General features: G+C 44.3%; 1 protein-coding gene across 1 annotated transcript in view; it reads right to left on the bottom strand.

Moving 5' to 3' along the window:
* Positions 1-9,527: 9,527 nt before the first annotated feature.
* The window catches only part of TECRL (trans-2,3-enoyl-CoA reductase-like), a 101,408-nt gene continuing 96,331 nt past the window's right edge, over positions 9,528-14,604 (bottom strand). Inside the window, exons 10-12 of the mRNA XM_014943108.1 lie at positions 13,532-13,617; positions 13,075-13,120; positions 9,528-10,955 (exon numbers count right to left, since the gene is read on the bottom strand). Coding sequence (XP_014798594.1) covers positions 10,828-10,955; positions 13,075-13,120; positions 13,532-13,617 — 260 coding nt within the window. The 3' untranslated portion in view covers positions 9,528-10,827. The remainder of the gene's footprint in view (positions 10,956-13,074; positions 13,121-13,531; positions 13,618-14,604) is intronic.

Raw genomic sequence — 14,604 nt, 5'->3', positions numbered from 1 at the left:
TCCCTGGGCACCACTGAAAAAAGACCAGCCCCATCCTCCTGACACCCTCCCTTGAAGTATTTCTAAGCATTGATCAGATCCCCCCTCAGCACATTCCTTGGAGCTGGCCAAAGACATTTTCTGAAATGTTTTTTGTTGGAAAAATGTTCTTTTGGTGACATCCTACATCTTTAGAAAGATACCCAACAGCCTATTTGTATTAGTTTGAATGATAAGTAATTTTCATTAGTTATTGTCACATTTTTCACTGTGAATTGCAGTGATTCTTCCATGTTGCAAGGAAACATTTGGACGCTATGAAAACTAAACATTTTACTCAAACACTTTTGATATCCACAAAGGTAAAATTTTGGTATGGTCATTTCTTGGCTTCACTTACAGAGCAGGTTCAAAATTCTGTTCCATGTTATGTTTTGAGTGTGCAACAGATTTTTCTCTCTTGATTGAGGGAAGGCAGAATAACAAGCAAAATGAATACCAAAAATCTGGAGCTTCTTAGAAGTTGAAAATTCCATGTTTTGTTTCCCTCTAATACCAAGAGAGAAAAGGTTAATCTGAACGTACACAGAAATTCACATTTACGAAATCTGGTCTCCACAAGGCTGTGAAATCCTTAATTTGTTTATTTCTCCCAGAAGAATATAAATCACTGTTGCATCCCCCAAATGTTTGCAAGTTTATCAAAAGGAGCATTTATTCAGCATTCATTCCACTCTGTCATTAAATCCTCTGGATTATATGGCTGTTGTTGTCTTTTAAATTCCTGGTAAATATGTTGCTGACAACCAGCTGTTCTTTTCAATGCATCATAACCAAGCGTCCTAGAGTAGATCATTAGTCTGCTTGCATCCATCTATTTTATTTATGTCACTCAGGGAGATTACAATGGCCATCTGCAACTGTGGGCAGCTTTTGTTTTGGAGGAATGTGCTATGGCACCATTGAGGGCAGGGGAACACGAGGGACACGGGGCAGAGCATCAAGGGTATGAGCTTGCTCAGAGCAATAAGGCTTTGTAGGAGCCCAGGAAGGCTTTGGTGTCTCTGGTGACTTCAGCCCCTTTTTAACCTGAGGTTACTTTGGAGCCATGCAGACTGGTAACACTAGGAGAAACCTCTTGAAGGGACCTCCAAAGGTCATCTAGTCCGACCCCCCCGCAGTCAGCAGGGACACCCCCAACTAGACCAGGTTGCCCAGGGCCTCGTCGAGCCTCTCCTTGAATATCTCCAGGGATGGGGCCTCAACCACCTCCCTGGGCAACCTGTTCCAGTGCTCCACCACCCTCATGGTAAAGAACTTGTTCCTAATGGGACATCTAAATCTGCTCTTCTCCAGCTTGAAGCCATTTCCCCTCGTCCTGTCACTGCAGGCCTTTCTAAACAGGCTCTCCCCAGCCTTCCTCTAGGCCCCCTCAGGTACTGGAAGGCCACTATTGGGTCTCCCTGGAGCCTCCTCTTCTCCAGGCTGAACAACCCCAGCTCCCTCAGCCTGTCCTCGGAGCAGAGGTGCTCCAACCCCCTGATCATCTTTGTGTTCCTCTGGACCCGCTCCACCAGGTCCATGTCCTTCTTATATTGAGGGCTCCAGACCTGCAGACACTACTCCAGGTGAGGTCTCACCAGAGCAGAGTAAAGTGGCAGAATCCCCTCTCTGGACCTGCTGGCAACGCATCTTTTGATGCAGCCCAGGATGGGATTGGCCTTCTGGGCTGCAAGTGCCCACTGCCTGCTCATGTCCAGCTTCTCCTCCACCAGCACCCCCAAGTCCCTTTCCTCAGGGCTGCTTTCCAATCCCTCACCCCCCAGCCTGTATTGATACTGAGGATTGTTCTGGCTTTTGGACTGATTGAACTTTTTCTCTCTAGGTTATGCTGAGATGCTTAGTATTTCAGCTGAGTGTGAGATGCAAGCAAGTTGATAGATTAGTTGTATTAATTAGAAAAAGGGGAAAATAAAACCCTAAACCAAAAAAAAAAAATCCTAGCTGAGACAATTTACTTTCAAAGAACAGATGGCTTTCATTTCTTGCGGCAGTAGAATATTTTGCTTGCAACATAAAGGCACATAGCATATCCTCTGGGGAGGAAGGAAATGGAGATGGAGAGAAAGCGTTGCAGGGAAATTCATTAGCTGCTCTAGAAGTATCAGAAATACCCAGATCCCTATTTGCCCTGAGTTTTCCATCCTTCTCCCCATCAGGACAGCAGCAGGAGAAGCCACATCTCCAGACATCTCTTATGGCCAGGGGACGTTTTTTGATGTTTTTTCTACCAGCCTGCCTGGCTTAACCTTTTGTCCATCCTTCAGCTCGCCTCTTCATGTGACCGTTTTATTGACAATTGCAGTTAAAATGGCAGTCAGCTTAACCAGTCCTATCTGCTGCTTGAAATTTTTATGTCTCGTGACCTTGTTTGTGCCCTTAATTTCTGCTGGAGATGCTCATCTCCTTGCACTGTAACCAATGAATCAATTTTATTTTCTCTGCTGATGGTAGGGGAAAAAACAAACTTTCTCCCCCCACTTCTTATCTCCAATAAAAAAAAAAAAAAAAAAAAAAGAGCTCCTGCAGTTTTTCTCTCTTTGTAAGTGCCTATTGATTGTGTACGTCAACCGTACATTGGTGGGCGCTGAAGGATTTGATTTTATTTCTGTTTGCTCAATGATATCTGAAAAGTGAGTGCTCAAAGGGCTGCTGAGAAGGGGAGATCTTGTCAACATGTTTTATAATGCGTTATTCGCATGTAATTACAGCAGGACAATGTGATTACACGAGGTGTTTCCTTTTGCTTGCTTAGATATTCCTTTTGGGATGATATATGCACCTGCAGCCCTGAGGCCCCAGAACTGTAGTAGCCAAGACTGCCCCGTATCTCCTCTTGTGCATGTCCACATTTAGTGCTCTTATATAAACTGTTTGCCAGTAAATGAAAGTAGTCATTTTTTCTAAAATGTTTGATGGCAATGGCTACTGTGCTTATTTCTGTTGGTCTGGACAGTCCTCAGCCACTGAGAGTGAGTCTTGATGAAGCACGGGCTGGGAAGGACACCAAGAGTGGCCTAAGGGGTGAGAAGCAAATATCTATGTCTTGCTCAAGGATGAAAAATGGTTTGATGGGCTGCTCCACCATGTTGGTCTGGACAGTCCTCAGCCACTGAGAGTGAGTCTTGATGAAGCACGGGCTGGGAAGGACCCCAAAAGTGGCCTAAGGGGTGAGAAGCAAATATCAGTGACTTGCTTAAGGATGAAATATGGTTTGATGGGCTGCTCCACCACCTGTCCAGGGAGGTGGTGGAGTCTCCTTCTCTGGAGACGTTCAAAACCTGCGTGGACAAGTTCCTGTGCAACCTGCTCTGGGTGGACCAGCTTTGACTAGATGATCTCCAGAGGTCCCTTCCAACCCCATATCATTCTGTGATTCTGTGATTCTGTTTAGGTGGCTAAGCCCACCTTGTGTCTGGCTTCAGCATCCTGGCCTTGCACCTGCAGCACATCTCCTGGCTTGTGACTCTTCAGCTCTTGAGCAGTTCAAAGAGGACTTGTGCCCTGAAGCTGCTGGCCGGGGCCATGGCCTTTGGGCAAAGGGACTCTGAGAGGGAGAAGTGGTCGTTGAGATGGGCTTGGGTCCATTGTGGGCTCAGGCCCATCAGCACTGGAGCAGGGCAGCCCATGGAGACTGTGAATGACTCCAGAATTCCTTCTGTGAAGATCACACACTTTGACGTGCTCAAAGTCTTGTGTCTGCCCCAGGGAGTTGGTATTGCAGTTTGTAAGGGCAAGAAAACTTGCCACCACTTCTCTGGTAGGAAAAGCACTTGATTTCCTTGAGAAAAAAATGAAGACATTTGACTTCCTGTAATAAGAGGGCAGGCAGTAATTCCCTGAGTAACCTGCATTACTCTGTGCAAGTCCATCCTGTGCTTATAGTGTGTGTTATTCTAAAATGGGTGCTTCCAAACCGAGTGCAAAAAATATTTGAGCTACGTCTCCCGGCAAATATTTGCATGTAATCAGAATAAATTGCCTGTTTATTTCATTTCAGATCCATTTCAGCATTGCTTTTAGTAGATTGCAGTAAATCTCTATTGCTGTGCCCTCTCCTGGGATGGGTGCCCAAGGCTCTGAGCCCCTGTGAGAAGACACCAGCCCTGTTCACTTTGTCCTTGTATCTCTATAAGCACAATATCCATCTTCCTTTTAGCTGCTAGGGCCTTCTGAATAAGAAAACATGTCCAACACGGACCTGAGAGCGTTGCAGCTTCGCCTTCTGAATAAGAAAACATGTCCAACACGTACCTGAGAGTGTTGTTGTTACAGATTTATAGTTTGATAGTAAAATACTGCTGCAAATCTGGAAGAATTACACCTGAATTTTTGCAGAGAGAAGCCCCCAAATAGCTTCAACCCTGCACAGGTCAGGAGCAAGGAGAGTCGTTTTGAAGTTAGGACTCAGTTCAGAACGTTCACTGCTTCAAGATTTAGGTCTGTGCTGGGCAACTGGCTGAAGGTGGGATGTTTGACAAGTCTCTGAAATCACACTTCACGTGGCTGTTGGCAGGATATCTAAAAATAATCACCTACGTGTGGGGCAACGGGGCTGAAATTGGTGAACAAATCGATTCTTCCTCCTCGGCGTTTTGAAATCACCAGCTGGTTTGCCTGGGACATGGGTGCAGATATCAAATCTCTAATAGGTAAATAATTAAGAGGTAGAATGAAAGGTGTACAAGTCCAAAGAGATGATGTAAACCAGAGGGTGGAAGAGTACAGAGTTTGGGGACGTGACAAATATTCCCTGTTGGTTTAAGAATAGGTACTTTGTTTTTCATTAGATACAATATTGGAGATGTGACATCTTTAATCCATTTCTGTCAAGCTCAGTTGTCAGAAAGAGTGAAATTTCTTTCCAAAAAGGCATAGCTGCTAATCCCTAAAAGCACACCACAACCACATTCTGGTCCTTCCAGCTCTCTAATCAATGTTTCCTCCTGCAAGAATGCCCTTGGACCTGGGAAATGGCCTTAAATTATTAACAGAAAAGGAAAAAAGCACTTTTTTTTTTTTTCCCTATTCTTGCCTTGAGGAGAGGGATACCTTTTTTAATATTTGTTTGCTTTTTAGCGGTGTCGCAGCGTTTCACCAGTCAACTGAAAACTCATCAGCTTTTCAGTATGAAAGAGATGAATGTTTGATGGGGTCTGTTTTCTTGGGAGCCTGTTCTGTAGTGATTTAAAAGAGCCCCCATTTCACCCAGTGGTGAAACCTGTAGTTTTAGGACTAAAGGCCTTCCTCATGGAGTACGGAACAATAAAAGGGGTCACTGGTCGAGCTATATTACTTTTTCACAGGAATAACACTGAGTATTTGGAGGAAGCTGGCTAACAATCCAAATTCTTTGACAAAAGATGTGAAGTTTGCACTTTTAAATAAGGAATTCATTAATATTATTGAATGCTCTTATCATATTTCTTTTAACTAGAAATGATTTCCTCTTACTTTGGTTCCTTAGTCTTCAAAGGCTTTAGAAGTTAGATAAAAGCAGGTATACGTTAGAAGCCTGGGTATTGTGTAGGTGTTAATATGGGGTAGATGTTTTTTTAATCTAAGTGCACATATTTCAGGACCCATTAACTTGTCTTTTCCTTTGGTGAAGAGGTTTCCAATTGACTATTACCTTGCAAGGAAATTCAGTGCACGTTATTTCAGTCATGGGGTGACAGACCTGGTTGGACAAGATGGACAAAGAAGTGTCTTCTCAGATGCCCTCACAGGGGCTGGGTGAGAACCTGTCTCTGGTGGGCTAGAAGGGTGACAGACCTGGTTGGACAAGATGGACAGAGAAGTGTTTTCTCAGATGCCCTCACAGGGCAGAGCTGGGTGAGACCCCGTCTCTGGTGGGCTACACAAATAAATACCCAAACATCAGAACCACGATAAAGGCCCGAAACAGCTGGGCTTTTGGTTCTAATTCCTGCAGTGAGAGTTGTACATTTGAGTCACATATGGCAGAGACCATTCAAACACACATTCTTCCGTGCTACTAAACATGTGTGAGGTGAAAATTGCCTTTAATGGCAGCCTTTATACACTCACCTGTGATAAACCAGGCTTTTCCTAATAAAACATCATTCATGTAGATACTAATCTGTGTGCAACAACAGCCCAACACTTGGTTTATGTTTATCTGTGGAAGGCTGGAACAGGCAGACATTAGTGCACTTCTCTAAAAGCTTTCATGAATGTTAATGGCAGGGAATATCGTTTGAAGAGAAAACTCAGGCCTAGGAAAATAGAGAAAAGGGAAGCCAGTAAAGCATCATGTGGAAAATATTAGCTCGCTGGAAAACTCTTTACAGTTTGAATTAATTTTTAGTTCCGCAGCACTTGTTAAAACTATAAATAGATAAATAGTCTCTGGTTTTCCTATAGCTTTCTTTCTCTTATAGTATGCTTTAGAAGTCTTCACATTCAGTGATTTTTATTTTATTATATTTAGCTATCACTGCAGGCTCTCTTTCAGGGAACTACTTTGATATCAGGCTGCTTTATCTCAGTTCCTAGTGTGATAAAAGCCAATTTAGAGTCCCTTTCTTTCTACAAAACAATAGAAAGTACAAGATATTTTGATGATAATAGCATCTTTAAAAAAAGGATGACCATCTGCCTTTATTCACTCCTCCTGCTTTCAGTGTCCTTTCGAGCTCTACTTTCCCTATGGAGAGATGAAATCCCTGAGATCATTTTCAGTCCTGTCAGCTTCTAAGCAGTGGTAACTGTCATAGAAGAGAAACATATGGCTGGGTCTTAAGGGCTGTTTCAAACTGGGGATCCAAATATAGGCTGCCAAGTTGTGTACAGGAGCATCTGCCATTTCGGTTCCCCACCACATCTGCCACCTCAGGAAGCCTGAGCTGGTGCCTGCTCTTTTCCAGGTTGGCATTTCATGGCAGAGCTGGATATCTGAAGGCTTAACGTTAGGCTCCTGAATTTGAAAGTCTTGAGAATACTTTGGGAAAGATTAAACTTGCCCGTCTGGAGGATCACAGTAGAAACCCAGTTGCAAGCTGCAGGGTGAACATGGAGGGACCTGGATGTTCCAGGTGGACCACGAAGAGGTTATTTTGAGATATTCTTTGAGCCCACAGGCCAAGCAATGCTGTTTGCACATTTCTTGTTGCGCAAGCATCATGGTTTAATCCCAGATGCCAACTAGGACCATGCAGCTCTTCACTCACCCCTACAGTTTGGATGGGGAGAGAACTGGAAGAGTAAAAGGGTGGGAGTCAAGAGGATGGGGACTGTCTTTTTTCAGTGGTGCCCAGGGACAGGACAAGAGGAAATGGGCACAAACTTGAATACAAGAAGTTCCACCTAAACACGAGGAGGAACTTCTTTGCTGTGAGGGTGGCAGAGCCCTGGCAGAGGCTGCCCAGGGAGGTGGTGGAGTCTCCTTCTCTGGAGACATCCCAAACCCCACCTGGACACGTTCCTGTGGGACCTGCTCTGGGTGGCCCTGCTTTGGCAGGGGGTTGGACTAGATGATCTCCAGAGGTCCCTTCCAACCCCATGTGATTCTGTGAAAAGTGAGAAAAAAACCCTCATGGGGTGAGATAAAAACAGTTTAATAGGTAGAGCAAAAGCCACACACAAGCAAAGCAAACCAAGGCATTCATTCACTGCTCCCCTTCTGCAGGCAGGTGGTCAGCCATCTGCAGGAAAGCACAGCTCCATCATGCATAATGGTTCTTTGGGAAGACAAATGCCACCACTCCGAATGTCACCCCCTCCTTCTTCTTCCCCCAGCTTTGTGTACTGAGCATGATGTCCCATGAAATATCTCTGTGGTCAGTTGGGGTCAGCTGTCCTGGCTTGTGTCTCCTCCCAACTTCTTCTGCACCCCCAGCCTGCTTGTTGGCAAGGCCACATGAGGAGCAAGAAAAGGCCTTGAGTGTTTAGCAACAGCCAAAAACATTAGTGTGCTCTCAACACTGTTTTTCATCCCAAATCAAAACATAGCCCCACACCAGCTGCTAGCAAGAAAGTTTCTTAATTGAATAATTCAATCCCAGCTGAAACCATGACAGCAGGCCAGGAAGGACCCATTAGTACTTCATCTGATTTATTTTTACAAAGTCCCTGCCAAAACCGTTGTCTAGGAGGCCCGATGTCTTTGTAACTTTCTTTATTTGTGGTCTTTTTGGCTTAGATGGCTTAGCTTCTGAGGACCATCAAGCAGGAATTGCTCCTCTACGTGGGGGCCTAACTGTGTCAGTGACTGCACCGGCTCCTCATATCCAACCAGAACGTGTCTCCAACTTCAACCACTTCATTTTTCTGCTGTATGGTGCTGCTGCCTCCTGTCTTTTGTGACAAATGCCATAATTTGCCTCCTCAAGCTATTAGGAAAGCTTTGGGGCCTACAGAAGCCACAGGGAGAAAAGGCAAGGGCAGGACACCACGGGGAGTAGTTTCATTGCCCTGCAGTTTGTCACTTTTCCAGACCCAAAAACTGAGGAAAACAGCATCAGAAAGGGGTTTAGCTCAGAGGGACAAATCAGTTTTTTGCTGCAAGTAGTGGATGCCAGTATATTCAGATTTCAATAAGGCATTTTTTCCCCCCAGGTGATCAGCAGAGTCATGACTGACTTTCCCGTGGAAAATGTTTATGTGGAGATAATTATTTTGGTTCAGGAGGTGCATGGACCTTGTGGCTCAAATCACTGGTGATTGCACTTTTAGAAAGAGCGATACTTGTTCCTTGCCTGTTGGGATTTTTTGGTTTGCTTGGGCTTTTTTTGGGTTTGTTTTTCGTTTTTTTTTGTGTTTTGGTTTGGTTTGTGGGTTTTTTTTCCAAAAGCAAGCCCCCCAAAACATTTATCAAAACAAAGACTGACCATTTTTATGTACTTTTGGTTTAAAGCAAAACATGCTCCACATGCCAGGAAGTTAACTTACCTGTTCTAATGGATCTAATCATATGGGACTTGCCCTGAAAATCAGAGAGGGCAGAGTAATCCAGAAAGATCTGTGAAGGTGCAGGGATTTATTGTTATTTGTGAAGCCATTTAACACTGCTCAGGGCAATTTTAGCTGGTCAACACTCCATTGATGAATCTCAAAATATCTGCCATGTTTATCTGAGACGGCCTTCTGTGACACATCTTCATCTGTTCTTACCTAGGGTTTGCTCTTACTCCCGTTTTAAAACTTTAGTCGTTTACTACAGGAGCCAAAAACTTTTTCCCCTCCACCCCATGAATGACCAACTAATAAGCAGAGAAGTAAAAAAATTCCTGAAGTACTCACTATGCCTAAGAAAACTGATGAATAGGAACCACTTCCTAGGAATTGGAATCACTCCTGAACAGATTTGTCATCATTGTGTGGAGAAGTAAAAAAATTCCTGAAGTACTCACTTTGCCTAAGATAACTGATGAATAGAAACCCCTTGGAATCACTCTTGAACAGATTTGTCATCATTGTGTGATTCTGTAAGATTGGCTCTCGGTGTGACTAAAGAGTACAGAATATGATTTTTCAAAAATAGATCTTTATTAGCAGTCTGGGTTAGAGAACTGGATGTTCAGTGTGACTCAGGTTTTCCACTGAGAGGAATAAAACATTCTAGGTGTTCACAGGTTAAAGTTAAAAAATACGGAAAGCAATTTATTTACATTTCCACAATGAAATTGAGTTCCAGTGGCTAATAGAGTTAAGTGTTGCAACTTAGACATTAGAAGAAGGATATGAACCCAATTTACTGGGCAAATTAACTTTGTTAGGACACTTGAGCTGGCACAATGACTTTGGGAGAGGATCTGCCTGCCTTGCTCGTGTACTCTGGTGTTTCTCTCATCACTGAAGCTCTAGGCAAGCTTGTTCACCAGCCTGAGGGAGCCAAAAGACATTGATAAATGTCCAACACAAATAGAATTAAAACTGGGCTTAATGCCCTAACTCTCCATATCTTAATACTCGCTGAAGCAGTTCTGGTTCTTTTGCTCTCTGTAACTAAAATTGTGCTTAACACACTTGTCAGTCGAGAAAGTCTTCTGCTCTTTCCAGAAATGTTCAGTGTGAGAAAGAGAGATGGACTGAAACCATGGACCCCCAAGGTCATGCTGCAAATTAGTAACAAGATGGGAAGTACCTCCCAAACATTCCTCTTTTGGGATGATCTGCCCACCTGAAAATAAAAGAGAGCCAGACCTCTCTGCAGTGATCAATGTAAGCCAATTTGTATTGAACAATTTGCTATGAGATTCAATTAAAAAAAAAAAAAAAAGAGAATAAAAACCTTGTAAAGCTAGACTAAACTGTGTTAACAGCATAGCAGTTGCTCTTTGATGTGATGCTTTAGAGGAGCTGAGGCAGAATGTGCTGTTTCTGTGCAGTTTAATAAAAGTAAGGCTGTGAAACATCCTCTGATGCAAAAATCCAAGACTCTTGTCAACATCTAACACTGAACCTTAGAATCACTAGACCTGAATGCATGCAAATGAGCTGTATTTGTTAATTTTAGCAGCATCTGTGCCCATTTACACCAGCTAAATATCTAGCCTAACATTTAATATAAGCAATTTTCTTGTCCCTTCCCAATTAGCTCCATTACAGAAAATCTAATTAAATCATATCTTTTAGCAAGAACCAAGAATTCAAGAGCTACATTTTTTCACTTAATTAAAAGCTCTTCGTCTTGAACTGTTAATTTTCTGAGAAAGATATCCAGTAGTTCTTCCTCTGATCTGCTTTGGTTACTGAATGAAATGGCTCATTTACTCTGAGTCAGCTCTTGAACTGTAGACTCAGGCTCCAACTCTTGTGAAGAGCTCAGAAGATGATGGGAATCATAGCTGCTTTTCTCCGCACCTCTGGGTAAAACCTCTTCAGGTACAGCTTGTGTTTCTTTTGGGCCCAGAGAGACATCTGGATGACCATCAGGAAAGCAAAAATGCCAGCTAGCAAGGAAAAAGAGAAGAAAGAAAAAAAAGAAAAGCCTTGCAGTTGCTGATGTAGAGTTGTCAGAGTTGGAAGGGACCTTCTAGAGACCATCCAGTCCACCTCCCCTGCCAAAGCAGGGCTGCCCAGAGCACATCACTCAGGAGCATCCAGGTGGGGCTTGAAGATCTCCAGAGAAGGGGACTCCACACCCTCCCTGGGCAGCCTCTTCCAGGGCTCTGCCACCCTCACCATTAAGAAGCTTTTCTGCTCATATTTCAATGGAACTTCCTATGTTCCAGCTTGAGCCCATTGCCCCTTGTCCTATCACTGGAAACCACTGAAAAGAGTCTGGCTCCAACATCCTTCAACTCACACAGGTGATGGTCACATCTATCAGACACACCCTCCATCACCTATGGCTTCAATATAAGTCACAAGGTCTCCTTGGGCACCATGCCATCTCACCCATGGTCCTTCTTGACTGGGAAGCTGTGGTTGCCCCATCCCTGGAGGGGTTCAAGGCCAGGCTGGATGGGGCTTGGAGCAACCTGGTCTGGTGGGACTCGATGATCTTTAAGGTCCCTTCCAACTCTAGTCATTGATTCTATGATTTTCCTGGTTTGTTTTTGGCCTGCATCACTTTGTGTCTTCCCTCTGGCTCCCAACCACAGCAGGGAGCTGTGATAGACCTCCCTGTCCCATGGAGGGAGAGCTTGGCCCTGGAGTGAGGAGGCAGTAGGTGCAGGAAGAACTTTAGGCTGCCTGGCAGGGAGGGCTCACAAAGCCTCACAACCACGGATACCCAGGCCCCTTGTGCTTGTCAGGAGTCATTAAGTGGTCTCATGGGTACCTCTCCCTTCGGGCACAGCAGCACTGAATGGGGAATGCTTTTACAGGTGCTTTTTGCAAATTCATTATCCTCTCTTCCTTAAAATGAGCAGAAACGATCATTTGGCATCCAGTCAAGTTGTATTTGGGACAGTTACAGCAAGGATGAGGGTGCTGCTGTTGTGTGCAGTGATTTGCTCTTCCCTGCCCTCATAAACGCAGCCCTACAATGTCCCCAAACTTTCAGGTCATTTCCATACCAAGCCTAAAGCACAAAAGTGTCGTACCTTTTCAAACAAAATTAAAAGTTTTATGTTTTGCATGATGCAGTTTAATCCCCTTTTGAAAATCCTTCCTTTTTCATTTTTAAACCACGTGGGGCTACTTTTTTTTTGCAAGTAGCTTTTATGGGCTTCTCTTTTGGAATGGAAAAATAATTAAAAAGTGAACGTTTTGGAGAGCTCAGTCCCAAGGACCATTATTTGTACGGGTATTTAGGTCTCTAAGGATGCAGGAAATTGCTGAGCAGGAGTTGCAAACGCTACTAAGCAGGCTGCTGTTCCAACCTGGGTGCCTGATACAAGCAAAAAAGGGAGATGCTATCAGGAATCTGTGTGTTTTTCCTCTTTTGAAATACTAAATACATCTCTTTTCCTCTCCCCATTAGAAATACTATTCCAGGTTTGCAGCCCAAAGAAATTTTCCTGTGTCAAAAATGATTTACTGTAAATGAAGAATACTGACTTTTTATATATAAATATCAAAGTCCATTTTCACTGTGGTAACAGGAGAAAGAAGAATATTTCCCAAGAAGCAGGGAGCTGGTTTTGATCAAAAGGAGGTTTGGCAGCAGTGCTTGTGCTCTCTGGGGCTTTCTGAGGTTATGGGCTTTGAAGGTTTACACAGTCACATCTCAAGGGGTATTTGAGGGCAGTATTTCATATGCTGTACTTTTTTTGGTAAATTTTAGATTTCCAGAATTCACTTCTGCAAACAACAATTTAGAGGCTTATCTTCGTTCTGTATCAAACTTACCTGGCAGGGTTTGTGTCATCACTGTGAAACTAATCCAAGACCCAACCTATTGCAAAGACAAAGACACTGTTAATTCTATACTTTACCTAAAGCAAAAGGGTGAGTTTTCAAAAGTGACCACCTCCCTGGAAAAAGAGCATGATACTTGTACTGGAAAAAAAGGAAAAATAGGTAGAAAGGAACACCCTAGTGTGCTGGATGGGGGTGAAGAGATGGATGGTAAATCCTTGGATCACTGGGAGGGGAGTACACACAAATGTCAATCAAACTTACCTGGCAGGGTTTGTGTCATCACTGTGAAACTAATCCAAGACCCGACCTATTGCAAAGACAAAGACACTGTTAATTCTATACTTTACCTAAAGCAAAAGGGTGAGTTTTCAAAAGTGACCACCTCCCCACAAGCTTCCCCTGGAAGAAGAGCATGATACTTGTACTGGAAAAAAAGGAAAAATAGGTAGAAAGGAAGGCCCTAGTGTGCTGGATGGGGGAGAAGAGATGGTAAATACTTGGATCACTGGGAGGGGAGTACACACAAATGTCACACTACTGATGTGAAGGAGGGTCTGGTGGAGGAACATTTGTGGAAACGAGGAGGCTCCCAACACAGAGAACATAAGGATTGATGTGCAGAGGGAGGTGCGTGGAGGAGTTGTGGATTTTCTGCAGCCAAAGGCTGACACACAGGAACCACCCACCCTTTGTGTAAAAGCAGAAGAAAGTCATGTACCTCGTACGTGTAGTTGGGACAGGACACCAGGAAGAAGAGCCACGTGAAGGGGTTGTAGGTTGGACTTGGAAAACAGGCTTTACTTCCTTTATGAAAGGAAAAAAAAAAACACAAAAGAAGGTAGGGGAGGAGAAGGAAAAAAAAGAAAACCAAACACACAAAAGCAGTTTCAGTACAGGGAGGAGAACTGAGCCTTATCACACGGTGCCTGTGTAACAGCCATCCCCTTGGCCAACCCTCCCAGAGCACGACTTGTTAAAAAAGATTCAGTGAAATCTTTTGAGACAGCAAAAGCTGTGTTTATCCTAGTGAGAATGGTAGTTAGCCAGCCACGGGTCAGATGGTACAGGCAAGGTCTGGCATGTCCAAAGGATGTTCAGAGGAAGGGAGAGAGAGACAAGTCGATTGATGTGGACCAGCCAGAGAGCGAGGGCTGAGGGCACTCTGCTGGGAGGTGGCTGTATCTTATTCAGCCTGACTCTGGAATGTGAATCTGTCCCCTCTCAACGGTGCCTGTGTAACAGCCATCCCCTTGGCCAACCCTCCCAGAGCACGACTTGTTAAAAAGGTTTCAGTGAAATCTTTTGAGACAGCACAAGCTGTGTTTATCCTAGTGAGAATGGTAGTTAGCCAGCCATGGGTCAGATGGTACAGGCAAGGTCTGGCCTGTGAGGATGTAACCTGGTCCAAAGGAGGTAACCTTTGTTCAGAGGAAGGGAGACAAGTCGTTTAATGTGGACCACATTAAACCACATTCTGTTCAAGTTTGTGCCCATTTCCTCTTGTCCTGTCCCTGGGCACCACTGGAAAAAGACCAGCCCCATCTTCTTGAAACACACCCTTTAAGGATTTCTAAGCATTGATCAGATCCCCCCTCAGCCTTCTCTTTTCCAGACTCAAAAGACCCAAGTCCCTCAGCCTCTCCTCGTAAGAGAGATGCTCCAGGCCCCTCATCATCTCTGTAGCCTCTGCTGTCCCCTCTCCAGCAGTTCCCTGTCCTTCTGGAACTGGGGAGCCCAGAACTGGTCCCAGTGCTCCAGATGGGGCCTCCCCAGGGCAGAGCAGAGGGGCAG

Source organism: Calidris pugnax, unplaced genomic scaffold, assembly GCF_001431845.1.
Source record: "Calidris pugnax isolate Ruff unplaced genomic scaffold, ASM143184v1 scaffold16, whole genome shotgun sequence".
NCBI classification, from domain to species: domain Eukaryota; kingdom Metazoa; phylum Chordata; class Aves; order Charadriiformes; family Scolopacidae; genus Calidris; species Calidris pugnax.
Note: the sequence above shows the minus strand (reverse complement) of the source record. Positions and strands in the feature narration are given on the sequence as shown.